The 21,699-nt window shown below is 39.9% G+C and overlaps 1 protein-coding gene across 20 annotated transcripts in view; it reads left to right on the top strand.

Annotated features, from left to right (window-relative positions):
* Nucleotides 1-21,699, top strand: part of Ncor1 (nuclear receptor corepressor 1) — a 137,995-nt gene that overhangs the window by 1,796 nt on the left and 114,500 nt on the right. For 11 of the 20 annotated variants that reach the window (XM_051168392.1, XM_051168402.1, XM_051168389.1 and 8 more), the window contains exons 1-3: nucleotides 3,888-4,045; nucleotides 10,482-10,659; nucleotides 14,940-15,070. In XM_051168392.1, coding sequence (XP_051024349.1) covers nucleotides 10,552-10,659; nucleotides 14,940-15,070 — 239 coding nt within the window. In that variant the 5' untranslated portion in view covers nucleotides 3,888-4,045; nucleotides 10,482-10,551. Of the gene's footprint in view, nucleotides 1-3,887; nucleotides 4,046-10,481; nucleotides 10,660-14,939; nucleotides 15,071-21,699 lie in introns of those variants that run through there. The other 9 variants (XM_051168382.1, XM_051168395.1, XM_051168390.1 and 6 more) reach the window with 2 other exon arrangements.

Raw genomic sequence — 21,699 nt, 5'->3', positions numbered from 1 at the left:
CCTATGTAACTGATGCTAAAATTGCATGCTTGCACCACCACACCTGGCATCCTGTATTTAATTTTTATTTAATAGTTTGGGGAGATGTTTTAATATATCCTCACATAGATTTGTTGGATGAGACAGTTAATATTTGCCTGGGCTCAGGCTCCGACTTATTTAGATATGGGTAAAAGTTACAGAAGAAATAAAGTTAAGTTATTAGAGATCTTTTTTCATTCGATTAAGATCTAGTGGCTGAGTGGGGCTGTGGTGCTGCATGCCTTTAGTCCCAGCACTCAGAAGGCAGAGGCTGGTGGATCACTGTTCAAGGCTAGCCTGGTCTACAGAATGAGTTCCAAGACAGCCAGTGCTACACAGAGAAACTCTCGAAAAACAAAACAAAACAAAACAAAAATCCAGTGGCTATTTAGTTTATTTTAATATTTATAGTTTCCAGTTGTTTTGTCTTAAGTGCACCTGCTAATGAAAATCAAAGTGTGTGTATATATTTGTATACACTTGCCATACCAAACCACTTTAGCAAAGGCTTGCCATATGTTATAATACTCCTCCTGAGGAAAAAAACTGTAATATTAAGAATCATAATTCTCCCTGTAATTAACTGGCATTTAGAACATGTTCACCTTTCTGTGTTTGTTTCCTTATCTATAATACTAGAAACACCTTTGTTCTCACAGGTTTTGCTGTTGTGACTCTAGACTGAGTTAATAGTTATGAAACTGGACTGAGGTTGTCGCCCAGTTGGTAGAGAGCTCAGCTATTGTGCGTGTAGCCCCAGACGTGACTCCTCAGAACCACGTAAAAAGCAAGCACACGTCCACGCAGGAACTGGAGGCAGGAAGATTAGAAAGAAGTTCAAGATGGTCAGCAGGTGCATATTGAGTTGGAGGCCAACCTGGCTACTCATGACTTTGTCCCCCCCCCCCAAAAAATGCTTGAAATAGATGAAAAGGATTATGTTCCCATGAGATAGAAATGCTTTATCTGCGAATCTCATTATAACGTAACAGGATACACCTGTTGCTAATGTAGTTCTACAGCTATGATTCTCTCCCAAGAATTCCAAGCAGGAATATAGTGCCTGGCATGGCAACCCTAATAAACACTGCCTGCAGATTGCAGTGAGTTTGAGGCCAGATTGGTCTAAATAGTGAGTACCAGGATAGAAAAGGTCAGAATGGAAAAGGAAGAGGAGGAAAGGAGAAGTAGATAATACATTTTTTTGTTTGTTTGTTTTGTTTTTCGAGACAGGGTTTCTCTGTGTAGCCTTGGCCATCCTGGACTCACTTTGTAGACCAGGCTGGCCTCGAACTCACAGCGATCCGCCTGTCTCTGCCTCCCGAGTGCTGGGATAATAGGCGTGCGCCACCACGCCCGGCTGTAATTCATATTTTTATTGGTACTGGAAATGCTACTGTTCTTATGTATTTAGTTACCCCCATTTTAAAAAAAATACTTATTTAAAAATGCATATATTTATTATGAGTATGTATGCCCATGGCATTTTTGGGGAGTTCAAAGGAGAGCTTTCAGGAGTCAGTTTTAGCACCTGGTTGGCAGACTCGATGGCAAGTGCCTTTACCTGCTAAGCCATCTCACCGGTTATGTATTTATTTTGAGATGGTATATGTTGCCCAAGCTGGCCGCCTAGAACTGAATTCAGGTGCTTCCCAAGTAGCTGGAGCTACAGCTGGGCGCCATAGCACCTGGCCTCCTCTGTTCTTTACTTCACGCATATTTTATCAGAGCATGATGTAAAAGGTATGAACTAACATACTTAAAGACCAGAAACTTGTGAAATAAGAGCTTGTAGTTTAAATTAATTACAGATACAAGTAACTCAATTGTCAGTGTAATTGATACTTTGTTTTTGTGTTTGAGGATACAAAAAGTAATTTTGATGGTTAAAAGGACATTTCTTTCTCTATTGGGCCTCCTTAGGAATGTTGAAAAACTATGAAAAACCCCTGGGGTGTAGCAGTAACTATGTGGATCATCTGTCTTTTTTTGGGTATTTTTTTGTGATCTTGTTTGTTTTTTCTTTTTTAAAGATTTATTTATTTATTTATTTATTTATTGTACAGCAGGCCAGAAGAGGGCATCATATGACATTATAGATGGTTGTGAGCCATCATGTGGTTGTTGGGAATTGAACTCAGTACCTTCGGAAGAATAGCCAGGTACTCTTAACCTCTGAGCCATCTCTCCAGCCCCTGTTTTGATTTTTCTTTAACATTTATTTTATTCTTAAGCCATTTTTGCTACCCTAGTAGCTCCTGTGGTCAGAAAGTTTCTTGGATAAGCCTGGGGGTGGTAGTGGTGGTGGCGGCGCATGCCTTTAATCTCATCATTTGGGATGCAGGGGCAGGCAGATCTATGAGTTTGAGTCTGGTCTACAGAATAAGTTCTAGAACAGCTAGGGCTTCTCAGAGAAACCTAGCCTCAAAAAGCAACAACAACAACAAAAAGAAAATTACGTGCATAGTTTTCAGATATAACCTGTCTCCTCTACCCACTTGTATTTGGAAGTCAGAGATATAACAGAAACAGTGTGTCTGTGAGCTTCAGTTTAATTCCATACTGCTGTTAACTTTCGTTTTGCTGTGCTCTCAGAAACAAGTTAAATTGGTTAAAATAAATTTCTTACAATCTGTAAACTTGTAGAATGTGTAGCCATGTATAGATGTAGTCTTGCTTTATATTTGAATATTTTGAGAGTATGAATACTGCTAATGGAATGACGTGCTCAAGTTGTTGTTATTGGGCAGAAACAGAAGCCACATTTCTGACATCTGGTGTGGTGTTCATTATATATACATGGAACAGTTCAATTTGATGATGGAGTTAAAAAAATTTTTTTTTTATTAATTTATTCTTGTTATATCTCAGTGTTTATCCCATCCCTTGTATCCTCCCATTCTTCCCTCCCGCCCCCCATTTTCCCATTATTCCCGTCCCCTATGACTGTTCCTGAGGGGGATTACCTCCCCCTGTATATGCTCATAGGGTATCAAGTCTCTTCTTGGTGATGATGGATTTTTTTTTTTCTTCCTTTTTTGGTTTTTTTATATTTTTGGTTGTGAGCCTAACCTTTAATGGCTGAGCCATCTCTCCAGCTTTTTTTTTTTTTTTTTTTTTTTTTTTTGAGACAGGGTTTCTCTGTGTAGCCTTGGCTGTCCTGGACTTGCTTTGTAGACCAGGCTGGCCTTGAACTCACATTGATCTGCCTGCCTCTGCCTCTTGAGTGCTGGATTTAAGCCAGTATGCCTGGCTTGATGATGAATTCTTCTGATGTTCCGTTTAGATATTGAATTTAAAGTATTTTATAACAAACTTCTGCAATGAATATACAATTTGAAGCAAATACCACTTTAGTTATTCTTTGTTTTGATGAACTTTTTATTTTTATATTTTTTGATTTGTGTGTGTGTGTCTGTGTGTGTTTGTTTTTTGTTTTTCAAGACAGGGTCTCCCTGTGTAGCCTTGGCTGTCCTGGCCTCGCTTTGTAGACCAGGCTGGTCTCAAACTCACAGCGATCCACCTGGCTCTGCTTCCCGAGTGCTGGGATTAAAGGCGTGCGCCACCACCGCCCGGCTTTTTTTTTTTGATTTTTTTTGAGACAAGGTTTCACTGTATAGCCTTGGCTGTGTTTAGAACTCACTTTGTAAACCAGGTTGGCTTCAAACTTACAGAGATCCATGTGTCTCTGCCTGCTTCTTCCTCCAGAGTGCTGGTATTAAAGGAGTGCACCACCGTGCCTGACTGTATTACTTTCAAGTTAATAATCTTTACATAAATAATATGGAGGATTCGCATACTTGGTTATTTATAATATCTGAGCTATTAAATCTACCTATTTTGCATTTTATTATGAATTTTTTCAGATTGGATATGGTGGCTCCTGCATGTAATCCTGTGGAGGCAGAGAGGCAGGAGGATCACAGCAACTCCAAAGTAGTCTGCTCCACGTAGTGAGTTCTAGCCCAGCCAGGACTATGTAGCAAGACCCTGTCTCAACAGCCCCACCCCTGAAAAAGAAGAGGTACATTTTTTTTTTTTGTCCTTTAAACTGTCCTCTTTTGTGGATTGTTCTTTTTCCACTTTGCTTTCCTAAGCCCTACTATATGAATTGTGTCTTCCAGGGATTTGATGATACATTTGAACCAGAAGGTTTCCCTCCTATCTCATTTTTTAAAAGTATATATTTTGCTATGGATATTATTTTTTGGTTCTTTTGTTACTGGAGTTGTTTGTTTATTTTGGGGGCAGGGTCTTGAAGGGTTAGATTTGACTCACTCTGTAGCTCAGGCTGTTGTTGAGAATGTGCTGGGATTGCAGGCATGAGCTGCAGTGCCTGGCTAGGAGTTGCTGATAGGTGATAATGTGACCGCTCAAGTGCATGTCCATTTTGTCTCCTTTAAGTTGCAAGGCCCTGGTAGGCCTGTATACACGTGAGTTTAGAAAGAACTCTTTCTCATTACCTCATTTCTGGGGTAGAGGATGTTTGCTGAGCACATACAAGAGCCTATGAGCTAGCTTTAGTGTGTTAGTGTGTTGGCTATAGAAGGGGTCAAATACAATAATGCATGGCATTTGTTGTTGAATAGTTCTTGAAAATTAAAAAAACCAGAAGCATACTCATGTATTGAAATAGCAGTGACTTATCAAAGCACTTATTTCAGAAAAAAAAGTCTTGCCAGTTTATTTGAATTTTTGTGAGGATGAGGAAGTAAAAATGGAGATTGGTTTGTTCATGATAGCATTTAAATTCCAGGTAATGTTGGATGTAAGAATGTTTTAACAAGTGTGCGCGGAATGAAGTTACAGAGTACTTTCTGCTAAAGAAAGTGTATAAACTAGAAATTTGGAGTACTTGGTTTACAGGGCTATAATATAATATGGAAATACACCCTTAAGTAGGTTGCTGCTTTCTGAAGTGCAGGGAAAGGTCAAGGCTACTAAACTGTTTTGATTCCTTCCTCTACTTGTGTACTTGAAATGTAGACTGCTGGCCTCTGTGTATGTGTTTGTAGAATGGCAGTATAGGAAAGGAACCCAGGGCCTTGCTCACAGTAGGCAAGTGCTGTACCAGTGGCCTCCCAGCCTCTGCTCTAGAATATATTGTGGAATTTTTAAAAAAAAGATTTATCTATTTATTAAGTATACAGTGTTCTGTCTACAAGTACACATGCACACCAGAAGAGGGCACCAGATCTCATTATAGATGGTTGTGAGCCACCATGTGGTTGCTGGGAACTGAACTCAGGACCTCTGGAAGAGCAGCCAGTGCTCTTAACCGCTGAGCCATCTCTCTAGTCCTGGATTTTTCTTTTTGAGACAAGGCTTTGTTATGTTGTCCAGGCTGATCTTGAACTTCTGAGTTGAAACAATCGCGCCTCTTGAATAGCTGGGACTTGGGACTAGGCACACACCAGAGTGCCAGGTTTGGCTCTTAGATGGTTATAAGGACATTATGATTGTGGACTGCCTTTTTCTTCATGTGCTTGTTCAACTATTGAAATTTTTGCTCATACACAGTTCAGATTCACAGCAATCAGGTTTTACACAGTTTATACCCCTTGGCAGTGACATAGATAACATAATTTTGAACATGCTTGAAGTAATAAGCACGCCTTTAAACTTCTATTTAAAGATATCTAATTTTGCATTATTTTAAAATATATTTTTAAAAGATTTATTTATTATGTACATAGTGTCTGCCTGCATGTACACCTGTATGCCAGAAGAGGGCACCAGATCTCATTATAGATGGGTGTGAGCCACCATGGTTGCTAGGAATTGAGCTCAGGACCTTTGGAAGAGTGGTCAGTGTGCTTAACCTCTGAACCGTCTCCCCAGCCCTATTTTAAAATATTTTTATTTTTGTGTATATGTGTATGATGTGTATGGATGTGTGAACATGTCATGGTTCATATGTGGAGGTCAGAGGACAACTTCTAGAAGTCAGTTCTTTCCACTTGTATGTGTGTTCAGGCATTAAACTCAAGTCTTATAACAGCAAGCACCTTATTTGCTGAGCTGTCTCACAGGGCCTACATTGCATGTGAGGTGTGTGCTTGTGTGTCCATGTGTGTGTATTTGAGACAGGGTCCCATTCTGTATCCCAAACTGGCCTGGAATCAGGCCTCACACATGGTATTGATTCTCGGGCTACAGGTGTAAGTTACCATGCCCATCTACATTGCTTTTGAAGTACTTACATGAAGCTGGTGTTGTGTCTGAGGCAGGAGATTATCAGGGGATCCATGCCAACCTAGGCTAATTGGGGAGCCCTGCATTAAAAAAAAAAAAAAAAAAAAAAAAAAGAAAGAAAGAAAAGAAGAAAGAAGTTGGGCTGGAGAGATGGCACAGTGATTAAGAATATTGACTGCTCTTCCAGAGGATGCTGGTGCAGTTCTTAGCACCTACATGCTAGCTCACAACTCTCTGTGACTCCAGTTCTAGAAGATTAACTCCCTTTTCTGGCCTTCATCGGCACAGGCATGTATGTACTGTATGGGCAGACATTCATTCAGGCAAAAATACTCATACATATAAATTTTATTTTTTTTATATTAAAAGTATTTTTAAAAGCTGGGTGGGATGGCTCAGAGGCAGGTGGATCGCTGTGAGTTTGAGGCCATCCTGGTCTACAGAGCCAGGACAGCCAAGGCTGTGCAGAGAAACCCTGTCTCAAAAAACAAAACAAAAGCCAAACAAAAAGTGTTTTTAAAAGAAAGTATTTGGAATATTAACAAATCTTATGCTTTCTAACAGTAAAGGCCTAAATTGAGCATGGTATATGTCAAACGTAAGAGCACACACGTCTGATGGAGAAGGAAGAATTGAACATGCATAGAGTTCTCCTTCTGCCATAGGGAACTACCAGCAGTGTATGGCGACTCATGTCTACAACCCAGCTGTGGGAGGCTGAGGCAGAGGATAGGGAATCATGGCCAGTATTGGGGCTGGAGAGATGTTTCAGAGGTTAAGGGTACTGAGTTCAATTCCAGCAACCACATGGTGGCTCACAACTATTTATAATGAGATCTGGTGCCCTCTTCTGGCTTGCAGGTGTACATGCAGGCAGAGTGCTGTATGCATCTTAAATAAATAAATCTTTAAAAAAAAAAAAAAAAGACCAGTGTTGACCTCAAGTAAGTTTGAGGCTATCCTGGGCTATGTGAGATTCTGTTTCAATAAACAAAAAAATCTTCAAAAGGAAGGTGAGTTAAGCTAAAGGAAGAATTTTCTGCATATCTTTTTTTTTATCTTTAAAAGACAGAAGTTCCTTCACTAGAGTGGTGGTGCTAACTTTTAATCTTAGTACCCAGAAGGCAGAGGCAGGAGAATCCTCTGTGAATTCCAGGCTGGCCTGGTCTACAAAGAGTCCAGGACAGCAAGGCTCTGTAACAGAAACCCTGTCTCTGAGGGGGGAAAAGTTCCACATTTTTTCTTCTTTCCCCGGAGACAGGGTTTCTCTGTGCTTGCCTCTGCCTCCCAAGGTGTGTTCTACCATTGCCCAGCTTAGTTGGATATTTTTATAGTTTCTTTTTCTTTTTCCATCTTTTTGTTTTGTTTTGTTTAAAGACAGGTAGGCTAACACAGAGAGACCCTGTCTTGAAAAACAAACAAAAAAATAAAATAAACAACAACAAAACCAAACCAAACCAAACCAACAACAACAAAAAAAGTGACCTGCATTGAGAAACCCTGTCTTGAAAAAACAAAACAAAAAAAAGTGATCTGATGTCAATTTCTGGCCTCCACACACACTCAGACATAGTCTAGAGCACATACGTGCACTATATACCTCCCTGCCGTAGGGGTTGAGGAACTCCTTGCTGAGGTTTTTACTGTAAATACTGGATGTTGATTGGCAATATTGAAATCGTAGCTTAATTTTTGGGAAAACTGACATCTTCATGTTCTGCCTGTCCTTTGTGTTCAATAACTTTCAGGTCCGTCAGTAAAATTTTTTTAGACTTTGCTACAAATAGGTCTTTTAGGTGTGATGGCGCATGCCTTTAATCCCACTAGGCCTGACAGCCCTAGTTCAACTCCAGAACCCATACGGTGGAAGGAGAGGAACATACTCATAAGTGTCCTCTGCCACTCTGCCATGATCCACCCACATACACACATGCACGCACACTAACTAAATAAATACATAAATGTATAAGATTTTAAGAAGAACTGAATTAATAGTTTGACATTGACATTGATAGTGTGATCTTTCAGCTCTGGCTTTAAGTTGGTTTGTTTTATTTCAATTGGTTTTAAATTGGAAGATACTTTGTAGAGAGATCTTGATGCACCAGGCTCTAGTGAGTGGTGGAGGGAAAGGATGGGATGTTAGAGGACATGAGGAGAGTCTAGATGGGCACATTCTTATTGAATCAGAAACTTTGCCTTTGTTTCTTTGGCTTTTATATAAGATGCTTGAGCCTAGCCCAGTAGCACATGTCTGTAATCCCAGCACTCAGGGAAGCAGGCAGATCTTTGTGAGTTCGAGGCCAGCGTGGTCTGCAGAAGGAATCCAGTACAGTCAGGACTACACAGAGAAACTCTGTCTCAAAAGAAAGAAAGAAAGAGAAAGAAAAAGAAAAGAGATACCTGAGAAAATTACATTAGTTAGGAAACACAGTCTGAATTACACTAGTTAGGAAACACAGTCTGCTATACATGAGATTGGAATTGGCTGTTATAACCCAAAAATTTGTATGAAAGAAAGTAAAAGTTAGTCCCATGATTTTGCTACTTACTGCCTTTCGTGTTGGCATGGCTTTTTTATCTGAGAGATCAAAGTTCACTAAAATTATCCCACAGAATTATTCCTAGGACGAGGGAAATGGAGAAATCGCTCAACTTACAGTGATATTGAATGCTGGTGATAGATGGTGAACATTAGATTTCAAATTAAAACAACAAAACAAAAGCCCCTTTAACTCATACCACATGGATTCCTCTCATTTCTGTTCTTTGCTTTTAGTTGTTCTTTGTCACAGGGTCTTTGTACATAGCTCAAGCTGGCCTGAAACTCATGCTCTTCATGTCTCGTCCTAAGTGCTGGTTTTATACGGGCGTACCACCACACCTGTCTTGTCACATGCATTTCTGACATATAGGCTACTGTTAGCCCATGTTCATTCAGATTGTTTTCTAATTTTTCTTTTGCCTTTTAAAAAATCATTATTAGAAATATATATATATTTAATCTTAATATATATAAATAATTTATAGCCAGGTATGGTGGTGCATGCCTATAATCCCAGTACTTGGGGAGGCAGAGGCAGGTGGATTGCTGAGTTCAAGGCCAGCCTGGTCTACAAAGCAAGTCCAGGTCAGCCAAAGTTACATAGATGATCCTTGCTTGAAAAACCAAACACACACACACACACACACACACACACACACACACACACACACACACAAATAAAATCTTGTCTGCTCCCAAATTAGTGTATGTGTACATACATATATGCATGTCTAAAATTTTTGTTGTGGAAAATTTACATATTATGTTATTCAAGTCAAGTCAAATTTCTATTCAGAGTCTACAATGTATCTTTTCCCACTGTATGTAAAAACTCAGTCGTGTTTATAAATGATTCTTTTTTGGTTTTTTGAGACAGGGTTTTCTGTGTAGCTTTGGCTGTCCTGGACTCACTTTGTAGAGTCTGGCCTTGAACTCACAGTGATCCACCTGCCTCTGCCTCCCCGACAGCACTCGGGGAGGCAGAGGCAGGTATCTCTGTGGTCTACAAAGCGGGTCTAGGACAGACAAGGCTACACAGAGAAACCCTGTCTCAAAAAACAAAACAACAACAAACAAACAAAAGAGGTGAATGTATTTAATGCTAATGAATAGTTTCATATGTTTTATCATCAGAAATCAATAGTAGGGGCTAGAGAGATGGATGGCTCAACAGTTAAGCAGTCCAGAGTTCAAATCCCAGATGGCTCACCACTGTCTATACTGGGATCTGATACCCTCTTTTGACATGCAGGTGTACGTGTAGATAGAGCACTCATATACATAAAGTAAATAAATAAATCTTTAAAAGGAAATAACAATACCCCTCTTCCCCAAACCCTTGTTATTGTATCATAGTTGATAGACATGACATTTGGGTTCATGCTAAGGTTATAGTAAAAATCTACTTAGCCTGAATTGAGTAAAGGAGAGCTTTTAATAAAGATAAGGAAAGTTAGATGCTTCTCATGGGCATTGACTCTGGAAAGAAAAGGCAGAAGACAGTTGTTTCTATACTGTTTTAGGGGCGGCAATGTCCTTTGTATCTACAGTTCTCTCTGTAGAGAAAAAGATACATTGTTTATCAAGCTTTAATAACTTCTTTTAGATAAATATATGAGAACTTTGGCAATTGTGGTTTTGTTTGTATAGCTACAGTTATAACTTATTAGGACATTTTGTATTTTAGTACTTAAGAAATCTCTCTTTCTGTTCTGTGCAGGTTGTTTACTAGAAACATGGTTGTTTGTTGGAGTTGATCTCACAGCCCAGTGAGGCCATCTTTACTGATAATGTCAAGTTCAGGTTACCCTCCCAATCAAGGAGCTTTCAGCACAGAACAAAGCCGTTATCCTTCACATTCTGTCCAGTACACCTTTCCCAGCACCCGGCACCAGCAGGTAAGGATAGTAGCTGTCAAGATGCAGATATGTTGTGTTTTCACCTTTCCTGATTAATAGGTTTATTGGCTAGTAAGGGAATGTGCTTCTTCTTCTTCTTCTTCTTTTTTTTTTTTAAATGGCAAGAATCATTCACAGCCAGGTGTGGTAGAACATTCCACCACATGAAGAACAAAGGCTGGAGGGTGGGAGTTCTAGCCCCCCCTTGGCTGTGTAGCACATTCGAAGCCAGCCAGAGGTAAATGAGACTCCACCTAAAAAATGCACAATCAGACATATATGCACACTTTACTCAGCAAATGCTTGCCAATGGGTGAATAAGAGAAGTCCTTGTAGGACACTGGTCCCCAAAACTGGGTAGGCATGTGTGCCCTATTGGGCGCATAGCTATGCAATAGCAATAGAATGCTGTACATACATACATATTTGCACACACGCAAATTATGTTATACCTACCCATTCATTCATCTGTGAAGAGTCAACATTTGAGAATTAGACTTTTTTTTTTGGTCTTTTTGGGATAAGGTTTCTCTGTGTACCAGGCTTGCCTTGAACTCACAGTGATCTGCCTGCCTCTGCCTCCTAAGAACTGGGATTAAAGGTGTGTGCCACCACTGCCCAGCTAAGGATATTATTTTTTTTCTACATCAAAATTTTATTTATTTACTATTACTATGCTGTGTACATGTATGATGTTTGTGTGTGAGTGCTGTAGGGCATGTGCCATAGCATAAGTGTGGAAGTCTGAGGACAACTTTGACGCATCCCACTGTAGGTTCTGAGGACTTAAAATGAGGTATTCATGGTCGCTGGGCAAGCGCTTTGCTAGTTGATGGATTCTTTCCACTCTTATTTTCTTTCTTTCATTTACTCTTTTACTTCTTTCCTTGAACATAAAGTCTTTTGGTACATTAAAAAATTTTTTTTAATGATTTTATTTTCAAATTTATGAGGTTTCTTCTTAAGCAGTCTATAAGTTCTGAATTTTTGTTACCTGCTTATATTGAAGGACTCTTCTTAGTTGAGCTTTAGTTTAATTTCATCTATTTATTATTTTCAGAACTTTTTCCTTATGTAAAATTCATACAACATAAAAATATTCTACTATGAAGGTTGTATTACATGTGTTACCCAGAACATTTCTATGACCTGTAATGAAACACCAACCCTTTGGCATCCAATAATTTACTTTATAAGCCAAGGAATTCGTGTCTTGCATTTTGTCTTTTTAATCTGGATTAATAAGGGTAGCATCTATTTCTAGTTTGTTCGATGTTTTCTTTTTTTATAGGTGCATGGTAATGTATAGATGTAACATGTTTTGATCATTCATTCATTGATAAACAGTTTTGTTTTTCTCTTCTGTTTTGTGTTTTTTGTTTGTTTGGTTTTTTGAGACAGAGTTTCTCTGTATAGCCTTGGCTGTCCTGGACTCCCTTTCTAGACCAGGCTGGCCTCGAACTCACAGAGATCCACCTGACTCTGCCTCCCAGTGCTGGGATTAAAGGCGTGTGCTACCACACCTGGCCAGTTTTTTTTTTTTTTCTTCAGTGGCTACTATAAATAACGTTCTGTGGAAATTTGTATTTAGACTTTTGTTTATAGTTATATGTTTTTACTTCCTTTCAATATATACTTCAGTATTTTCTGGGTTTTTATTAATTCTGTTTAAATATTTGCTTATGACTGAGTTAGCATGATTTGTTTTTTAAAGATCTAATTTATTATTTTTAGTGTCTCTGTGTGTTTGTGCATGTGAGTATAGTGTCTGCAGAGACCATAGGCATCAGATCCTTGGAGCTGGACTATTAAATGTATCTGTTCGGTCTAGGAAGCCAATAACTGACACAAAGAGACTGAAACATAATTCAGAGGTGCAAGCACTATGCCTGGCAGAATCTAAACTGTTACTAACCTTACTAAAATAAACTAATCCTCATAACCTACATATATCCCAAGCATTTGCCAGTCAGATCCTTCTCGGGCAGCTTCTCTCCTCCTCTCCATCAACTCCCAACTCTTCCCCCTCTCCAGGAAGTCCTGAGTTCCACTTCCTGTCCTTCTGCCCAGCTGATTGGCTAAATAGCGTTTTATTGACAGTTGTTATATCCACTCAAGATATTCCTCCAGACTGGATTACAGGCAGTTGTGAACAGCCCAGCATACATGGGTGCTTGTACTCAAGTCCAGGTCGTCTGTAAGAACAGTGCATACTCAGTCCTCTTAACTGCTTACCTAGCCCTCCAGCCCATATTTTTGTTTTGAAGCCAAGCTCTTATTGCTCTTATTGTTATTCCTTATTCCAAATATTAAAAAAAAAAAAAAAAAGAAGCAACCCTCCCCTCCTCCCCCATCAAACACCTCCCCCCCTTTTTTTTGCCTCTGTGGGCATCACACACACACACACACACACACACACACACACACACACACACTCTCACACACACGTAGATACAGTACCCATTCCCATTTAAAAAACAAAAAACAAACTCTCTTTTAGTTGTGATAGAAGAAACTGGTACTCTCTTCTTGTTTGTTTGTGTGTTTTTGTTTTTTATTTTTTGAGACAGGGTTTCTCTTGTAGTCCTGGCTGTCCTGGACTCCCTTTGTAGACCAGGCTGGCTGAGAACTCACCGAAATCTGCCTGCCTCTGCCTCCTGTGGCTAGGACCAAAAGGCGTGTGCCACTGTGCCTGGCTGCAACTAGTACTCTTAAGTAGTAATTTGTTTTTTTGGATTTTAGCTTCTTCATTTGTGAATAAACATGGCTCTAAACAAACAAATAACCTCTGTGTTTCTGCCAGCTAATTTGTTTTGAACTTACTACTGGAATGCTTACTTTCTTGTTCTTTCTTTTCTGTTTTCTTTTTGGAGAGAAGATCAAAGTCTAGGTCTACCTGTGTAGACCAGGTTGGTCTGAGAGCTCTGCCCACTTCTGCCTCCCAATTGTTGGGATTAAAGACATGTCCTATTGCTATCACACCCGGCTTTTTTTTTTTTTTTTCCTCTCTTTCTCTTTTCTTGAGAGAGGGTCTTATTCTGCAGCCCTAGGCTGGCCTGGAACTCAGTGTGTATCCCAGCCTGGCCTCAAACTCAAGGTGGATACACTTGACGAGTATCTTGAGTGTTGGGATTACACTGATATTTCAGACTGGACACACGAATTTGAGACTTATTTATGGTGGTAATAAAATTGGGAGTTACTGAGATCAATAAAATAGAAATAGGAATTTTATTTTGCATTATTAGTTTTTTAAAAAACATTTATTTATTACGTATACAGTGTTCTGCCTGCATGTACACCTGCAGACCAGAAGAGACTTCACATCACATTATAGATGGTTAGGAGCCACATGTGCTTGGCAGGAATTGAACTCAGGACCTCTGGAAAGAGCAGTCAGTGCTCTTAACCTCTGAGCCATCTCTCCAGCCCTATTTTGAATTATTTTTAATGATACTAATTAAGATATTGAGCCAGCAAGATGGTTGTGCTTGACAGCGTGAGTTCAGTGCCCAGAACCCACTTGATGGAAGAAGAGAATTGGCTCTCAGAGGTTGTCCTCTGACCTCTGCGCAAATGCTATGGCATGTGTTGTCGGGTCCCAGCCTGCGGGAAAAATCGAATCAGGGTTCATCTGAAAGAGGGAGTGGGGATTGAAAGTAGGGTACAGAGACGCGAGAAATAACAAATCAAGCCAGGAAATTTCTGATCAAGATTCACTTTATTGCCGACTAGCAGGGACATATACAGAGCAAGATCAGTAGGGCCTTTTCTAATCTCACCCTAGCCCCTGGGCAAGACTACAACAGCCTAAATCGCTCCCTGTAGATCTTCCTAGTTCTCTGAGTAGTTCCCTGTAAGAACTTCCTAGACCCTCTGGGTGGTTCCAAGTTGAGACTTCCCTACTTCTTTCAAAGGTAAATAGTCCAAGGATGGCCTGGAACACAATGGTTAAGAGGGCTTGCTGTTCTTTCAGAGGACTAGAGTTCTGTTTCTAGCACTCTATCTATAACTCTAGCACCAGGTTTTCCAACATCTTTTGGGCTCTGAGAGTATCCACTGCATGTGTGCATACATAAACATAGGTATTCACCTACATAGAAGAAAAAATATCTTACTAGAAATAATTAAAGTGTTGGGGAAAAATTGCCTCAGTAAAGGATTAAAATTGTCATTGCTATTTGTTTTCATACTTATTGGTTCTTAATTAATTTGGTTTAGCTTTATAATGCAGTTCTTATTTGTGTTTAATAGTTAACTTATGATTATTTTAATACCAGGAATTTGCAGTCCCTGACTATCGCTCTTCTCATATTGAAGTTAGTCAGGCATCACAACTTTTACAGCAACAGCAGCAACAACTTCGAAGGCGACCTTCCTTGCTTTCAGAATTTCACCCAGGTTCTGACAGGTAATGGAATTTCTTTTGTTTCTACTCAACATTAGTTGACTTATATAGTTTACTTATTATCTTTAATTTTTCACTTACAAAGCTGCAACTGACATTTTAATTGTGTTTTGAGCTCTTTCATTTATTCTAATTGATTACTTTATTAACTTTTGGTTTTTCAAGACAGGGTTTCTCTGTGTAGCCTTACCTGTCCTGTAACTCACTCTAGACCAGGCTGGCCTTGAATTCAGAGTTCCACCTGTCTCTGCCTACTAAATGCTGAGATTAAAGGCTTGTGCCACCACCACCCTGCATGTTTTGAGCTCTTGTATTGGTTTTCTTTGAATTCTAGATCCTCCTTTTCAGTCTCCCATATGCTGGGGGATTATGGTCTTGACCACAACACAGGGTGTTTGTCTGGTTTTTAAATTAAAAAAAAAAATTTGTTGTTACTTTAAAAAAATTATATCATTAATTTTGTTTATTATTTTTTTAAAAGATTTATTTATTAAGTATACAGTGTTTTGCCTGCATGTATGCCTGCAGGCCAGAAGAGGGCATCAGATCTCATTATAGATGGTTGTGAGCCACCATGTGCTTCCTGGGAATTGAACTCAGGACCTTTGGAAAACCGTACAGTGCTCTTAACCCCTGAGCCATCTCTCCAGCCCCGTGATTAGTTTTTTAATGAAAATTTGTTTTACTTCATTTATGTGTATCAGGGCATGTACAATGGTGCATATGCGTAAGTCAGAAGACAGTTGGTGAAGGGGTCAGTTTTCTTCTCTGTTACAGATTTTGGGGGTCATACTGAGGTTCTCAGACTTAATGGCAGTCACCTTTATCTGCTAAGCTATATATCTCCAGCCCCATTTTTTGTTAGTTTTGAGACATGGTCTCAGTTGTAGTCTTGGCTGGCTTGAAACTTACTATGTAGATCAAGTTGGCCTTAATCTCACAGAGATCTGCCTGCCTCTGCCTCCTGAGTACCACTATGCCTGATGTATTAGTTGAGTTTATTCTTTGACAATTTCATACATGTACAGTGTATTCTGGTCACCTCCTCTTTCTTATTTCTTTCCCATTTCTGCAAGCCCCTCTCCTTCCTGCAAATCATGTTACCCTATTTACTAGTTTGGATTTGTTTTGTGTTTCAGAATTTTACTAGTGCCATCTGTATAACTAACATCAGAGCCTGGTGGGCTCATTAAGTGGGTATGCACATACGTACTATGCCCTCCCTCCCTGAATCTGTTGATTGCTTTTAGATCAGCAGTGTATGGTAGACCACTATGAGTCCTTTCTTCCTTTATATCTGACTTTTAGGACCCATCTTCTGTGGGCTCAGCATACACTATTGCTGTAACTTACGGTTGCCGTGACCCTATCATACTTGGAAGATGATATTTTGCACCCCCTTTCCCCATCTTCTGGCTGTTGTATTCTTTCCATCTTCTCTTCTACAGGGTTCTCCAAGACTCAAGCGGCTGATGTAAATGTCTTGTCTTTATCTTACATTTTGTGTAGTCATGAGTCTTTGTTTTGTTTTTTGTTTGTTTGTTTTTTTGGTTTTTTGAGACAGGGTTTCTCTGTGTAGCCTTGGCCATCCTGGACTCACTTTGTAGACCAGGCTGGCCTCAAACTCACAGTGATCTGCCTGCCTCTGCCTCCCGAGTGCTGGGATTAAAGGCGTGCACCACCACGCCTGGCTCAGTCATGAGTCTTTGTATCTGCCTTTATTCCCTGTGATGATTTTCTGTTTAAGCCTTTGTCTGTGGGTATAAACATAGATATTTAGGAGATGTTTTGCTGTGATATCAGTTCAGCTAAGTAGTGACTTAAGCTTCTCCTGAAAGGTTTCAGAAATCTTAGTCATGGATTTGAACCAGATAACAGTATTAGGTATGGAATTCCTCTTGTAGAGTAAGTGCCTACTCCAGTTAGTGAGCCCTTGGTGATGAGGCCAAGTTCAGAGGTTAGGGTCTAGGGATGGAGGGTTGAAGGGACCTGGGAGATTAGGGATGCAGAGAGTGGCCGACATGCTGCATAGTTTATTGTAGGCAAAAACATGCACCCTTGGTCCCAAGGACATTTTATAGAGAGTCACACAAAAGCGGCTTCCTTTCAGAACTGTTTACGTAATGAGCTGTATAACAGTCGCCTTATTGCTTACTCAGGGTTCTTTGAGCATGCTGTAGTAGTAGCCGTTTGAGCTGAGTCACTCCTGATGTCCACACCAGCGCTGTGTTACCTAAACGTCTATCTGGCTCTTAGGCCTTCATTCCCTGAGTTGTTATCCCTGTGACAGTCCTGCTGTCATTTCACCAGTGAGCATATCTGGCTTGACAGTTTGATGTTATAATTTGTAGATTTAGAAGCTGGGTAGTGTATGAGTGTCTTCACCCCACAGTTTGCCTGTATTGTACCGTCTGGCACCATGAGGGCTCTAGCAGAAGTAGCCTCATTTCAACTTGATATCTCTATATCTTGTGTCCAAGGTTTATTGTGGCTGCAGTAGTAGGGTCATGCCAGCTAGTCCTGAGGGGTAGCTAAGAGACTAGCAAGAGCCTGTGTTGTTCTGGTGGCCTCTGGAACCTCCCTGGCCAGCTCCTACAAAGGGGTCTCACATTTGGCACAAGAGTTGTATTTATTGAGCCTTCTTGGACCTGCATCGTCTATCTGTAGGGCTCCTGCCTTTATACACTCTCTTTTGTTTTCTTAATTGATAATCGGTTACCATGTATGTTTTAGTTATCATTTCTGTTGCTGTGAAGAGACACCATAAAAGAAAACATTTAATTGGAGCTGGCTTACAGTTCAGAGATTTAGTTCACTATTCTCATGGTATTCAGAAGCATAGCAGCATGCAGGCAGACATGATGCTGAGAAGAAGCTGAGAGTCCTATATCCAGACCCTCAGGCACCAGGAAGAGAGAGATGAGCCATACTCAAGCATCTAACCTGTAAAGCCCAACTCCAGTAGCACACCTCCTCCAACAAGGCCTCACCTCCCTAAGAGTTGGGAGGCCATTGTCATTCAAATGACTACAGTGTGGTTTGCTCACATCCTTTTTGTTTGACCTTCTCCCTCTTCCCCATTCCTTTGCCTCTTTCATCTCCATCACTCTGTTGATATTTCCCACTCCCAACACTCCCCTCCCCCTTTAGCCTATGTGATACTGTTTGCCTTCCATTGACTTCCACACACTGTTCTTTTTCTGATTTTTTTAGGTTTCTAAATTACTCCATATAAACACAAGATGAAAGAGTCGGGGCCAGGATGTATTTATGAGAGAAAACATGTGATGTTTGCCTTTCTGAGCCTCAGTTCCCTCACTCAGTATAATTTCCAGTTCCACCCATTTTCCTGCAAGTTTTATACTTTCATTTCTCTCCATAGTTGCATAAATTTTCATTGTCTGCTCATCAAATGGTAGACAGTTGGGCTGCCTTCATTTTCTAACTGTTGTGAATCGAGCATCAATGAACATGGATGTGGAAGTGTCTCCGCTGTAGAATTTATATTCCCTAGGTTTATGCCCAGGAGTGGTATGGCTGCGTCAAGGGTAGGCTCATATCTACTTTGTTGAGGAATCTCCAGACTGATTTTCAAAGTGACTACAAGTTTATACTCCCAGAGTGTAGAATGTTCTTTAAATTTTAAATCAAGTTTTTTTTATGTGTGTTTTTTGTTTGTTTTAGTGGAGTTTTTTGTTGTTTTGTCTTTTTTTTTTTTTTTAGAGACAGGGTTTCTCTGTGTAGCCTTGGCCATCTTTGTAGACCAGGCTGGCCTCGAACTCACAACAATCCGCCTACCTCTGCCTCCCAAGTGCTGGGATTAAAGGCGTGCGCCACCACGCCCAGCTCTGTTTTGTCTTTTTTGTTGTTGTTGTTTTGTATGTGATAAAACCATTTTATTCAGAGGCTTTGATGGCTTAGGAGGTCAGTGGAGTCCAGTGTCCTCAATAGATCAGATTTCTCTGGTCTTTTCTTCCCTAAACACTTTATTTTCACTCTTAAGAGTGTTGGTTTAAAAATAAATTGCATTAGGGCATGGGGGATATCTCTTTGTGGTACAGCACTTGCCAGGCAAACTTGAGGTCTCCAGTTTCATCTCCAGTGTAGGAAAAACACCATCCTATGTTTTTAAATATGTAAAGGATGCTATAGAGAATATATGTGGACAACACTAGAACAAATTCTCTCCCTTTTGAGCTGGCGAGGAGCTGTTCTTGTAGCATTTAGCAAGAATCCCAAATGCTGGAGAGAGCGATGTCTCATAGGTTAAGAATACTTGTTGCTGTTGTTCAGTTCCCAGCACCCACACATTGGCTGAAAACACCCGTGGCGTCAGTTGCTGGGAGGCCGATGTCCTCTTTTGACCCCCATGAGTACCAGGCACACAGTCCTGCACGTACATATATTTAGGCAAAACACACTAAATGAAATAAGTAAGTCTTTTTTTTTTTTTCCTTTTGGTATTTTTGGGTTATGATTTCTCTATGTTCTATGTCTTGAAACTTACTCCGTAGACCAGGCTGGCCTTGAACTTTGCCTTTGCCTCCCAAATGCTGTTTAAAGGCATGTGCCATTGAAAAAAGTAATCCCAAATACAGCATGATTTTATCACCTTCCTTCCTCCTTTTGCTCATTAGCTATTTCGACTTACTCATCCATTATATCTGATTTATTTTTCTATTTGAATGTTTTTAAAAATATTTGTTTATTTATTCTTATGTATATGAGTTTCTCTCTGCATGTACACATGCAGGCCAGGAGAGTGTATCAGATCACATTACAGATGGTTGTGAGCTACCATGTGGTTGCTGGGAATTGAACTGAGGAACTCTGGAAGAGCAGACAGTGCCCTTAACCACTGAGCCATCTTTCCAGCTCCCTATTTGAATGTTTTTTAGATGCCATATGAGATCATGTAATACTGTCTTTCTATGTCTGGTTTATTTCAATTAGTCTAGTGTTTCTAGCTACATCAATATTGTAATTAAAGGAAGATCTTACTCTTTTTTTTTTTTTAAGACTCGAGTAACATTTTGTGTGTGTGTGTGCGTGCCTGCATGTGTGCCCACAAACTTATACATGCCATGTGATTTATTCATTTGTCCAGTAACAAATACTTCTTTTTTTTTCTTTTCTTTTTTTTTTTTTGAGACAGAGTTTCTCTGTGTAGCCTTGGCCATCCTGGACTCACTTTGTAGACCAGGCTGGCCTCGAACTCACAGCGATCCGCCTGCCTCTGCCTCCCAAGTGCTGGGATTAAAGGCATGCGCCACCACGCCCGACTCCAAATACTTATTTTTGTCTTGACTGTTGATGTTGCAATGAACAAGTACAGATAGATATCTTTATTTCTGTAGAAATTGTTATTTTTTTGCTCTTCTCTTCTTACTCTCCCTGTCTCTGTCTCTGTTTCTCTCTGGGGTATTCCTCCTCCTTTCCTTCTCTCCCCATGCTTATTCAATAAACTCCTACAACATTTAAAAAAAATAGTTATTTTTTATTTTATTTTATTTTTTGGTTTTTTGAGCTTTGTAGACTGGGCTGGCCTTGAACTCACAGAGATCTACCTTCCTCTGCCTCCTGAGTGCTGGAATTAAAGACATGTACCACCAGCCTGCCTAGAAATTGTCATATTCTTTTGAATAATGAGTATACCAATATATTTGCTATCATTGTACATGATTTGTTTTTTTGGCTGGGTGGTGGCGGCGCATGCCTTTAATCCCAGCACTTGGGAGGCAAAAGTAGGTGGATTGATGTGAGTTCGAGGCCAGTCTGGACTGCAGAGTGAGTTCCAGCTAGAGCTAAAGCTGTTACACAGAGAAGCCCTGTCTCGAAAAACCAAAAAAAAGAAAGAAAGAAAGAAAAAAAAAATTTTTTATTTTTTCTACATCCTTGACCATATTTATATTTACTTTTTGAAGATAGGAATCTTTTAAATTTTAATTTAAGTAAGCCAAGTGCTGTGGCTTAATTAATGATCCTCATTATGTTTTCTGGACTAATGTACATGGACACACTATAGAACATTCCTTATTCCTTTGTGGAGCCTGGTATTGCTATTCATATCTAGAGCTCCTTCTCCTTCATGGCAGATTTATGGATATCTTTGAGTGCCTGAGGGACAAATTTCTTGAAGCCCACTTGACGTCATGTGATTTTGAATATGATCAGGTCACCCAGCTTGTTGGTGGCAGAATGGCTGTCTTTCTGCCCTTCTTTGCTGGAGCCCAACTTTGCTGTTCCCATGTTGAACTCATCTACTTTAGTTTTTTGAGATGGCTTCTCTCACCGAAACTGAACTCTAGCAGTCTGCCCATTTCCTGGCTTCTAACATGAATCTTGGGATCTTAGCTCAGATCTTTATGCTTGTATGGTAGGTGTAAATGACGGAGCCATTTCCTTAGCCCCAGGTGATTAAGTTTTCTTTTGGGTTATTTCAGTTACTTGTAAATTTTGGATATCAGACGTATTTGCAAACGTTTTTTGTAGTTTACTGTTTCACTTTATTGATTTTTTTTTTTTTGAAGAAACGTTTGAGCTTGATATAATCTCAATTATTTATTTTTGCATTTGTGACCTGAGATTTTGTTATGTTAGGGGAAAAAAAATCACTGCAAAGGCCAATGTCT

The sequence above is a fragment of the Acomys russatus genome, chromosome 25 (assembly GCF_903995435.1).
Source record: "Acomys russatus chromosome 25, mAcoRus1.1, whole genome shotgun sequence".
NCBI lineage: Eukaryota > Metazoa > Chordata > Mammalia > Rodentia > Muridae > Acomys > Acomys russatus.
This window is presented reverse-complemented; position numbering and strand designations above follow the sequence as displayed.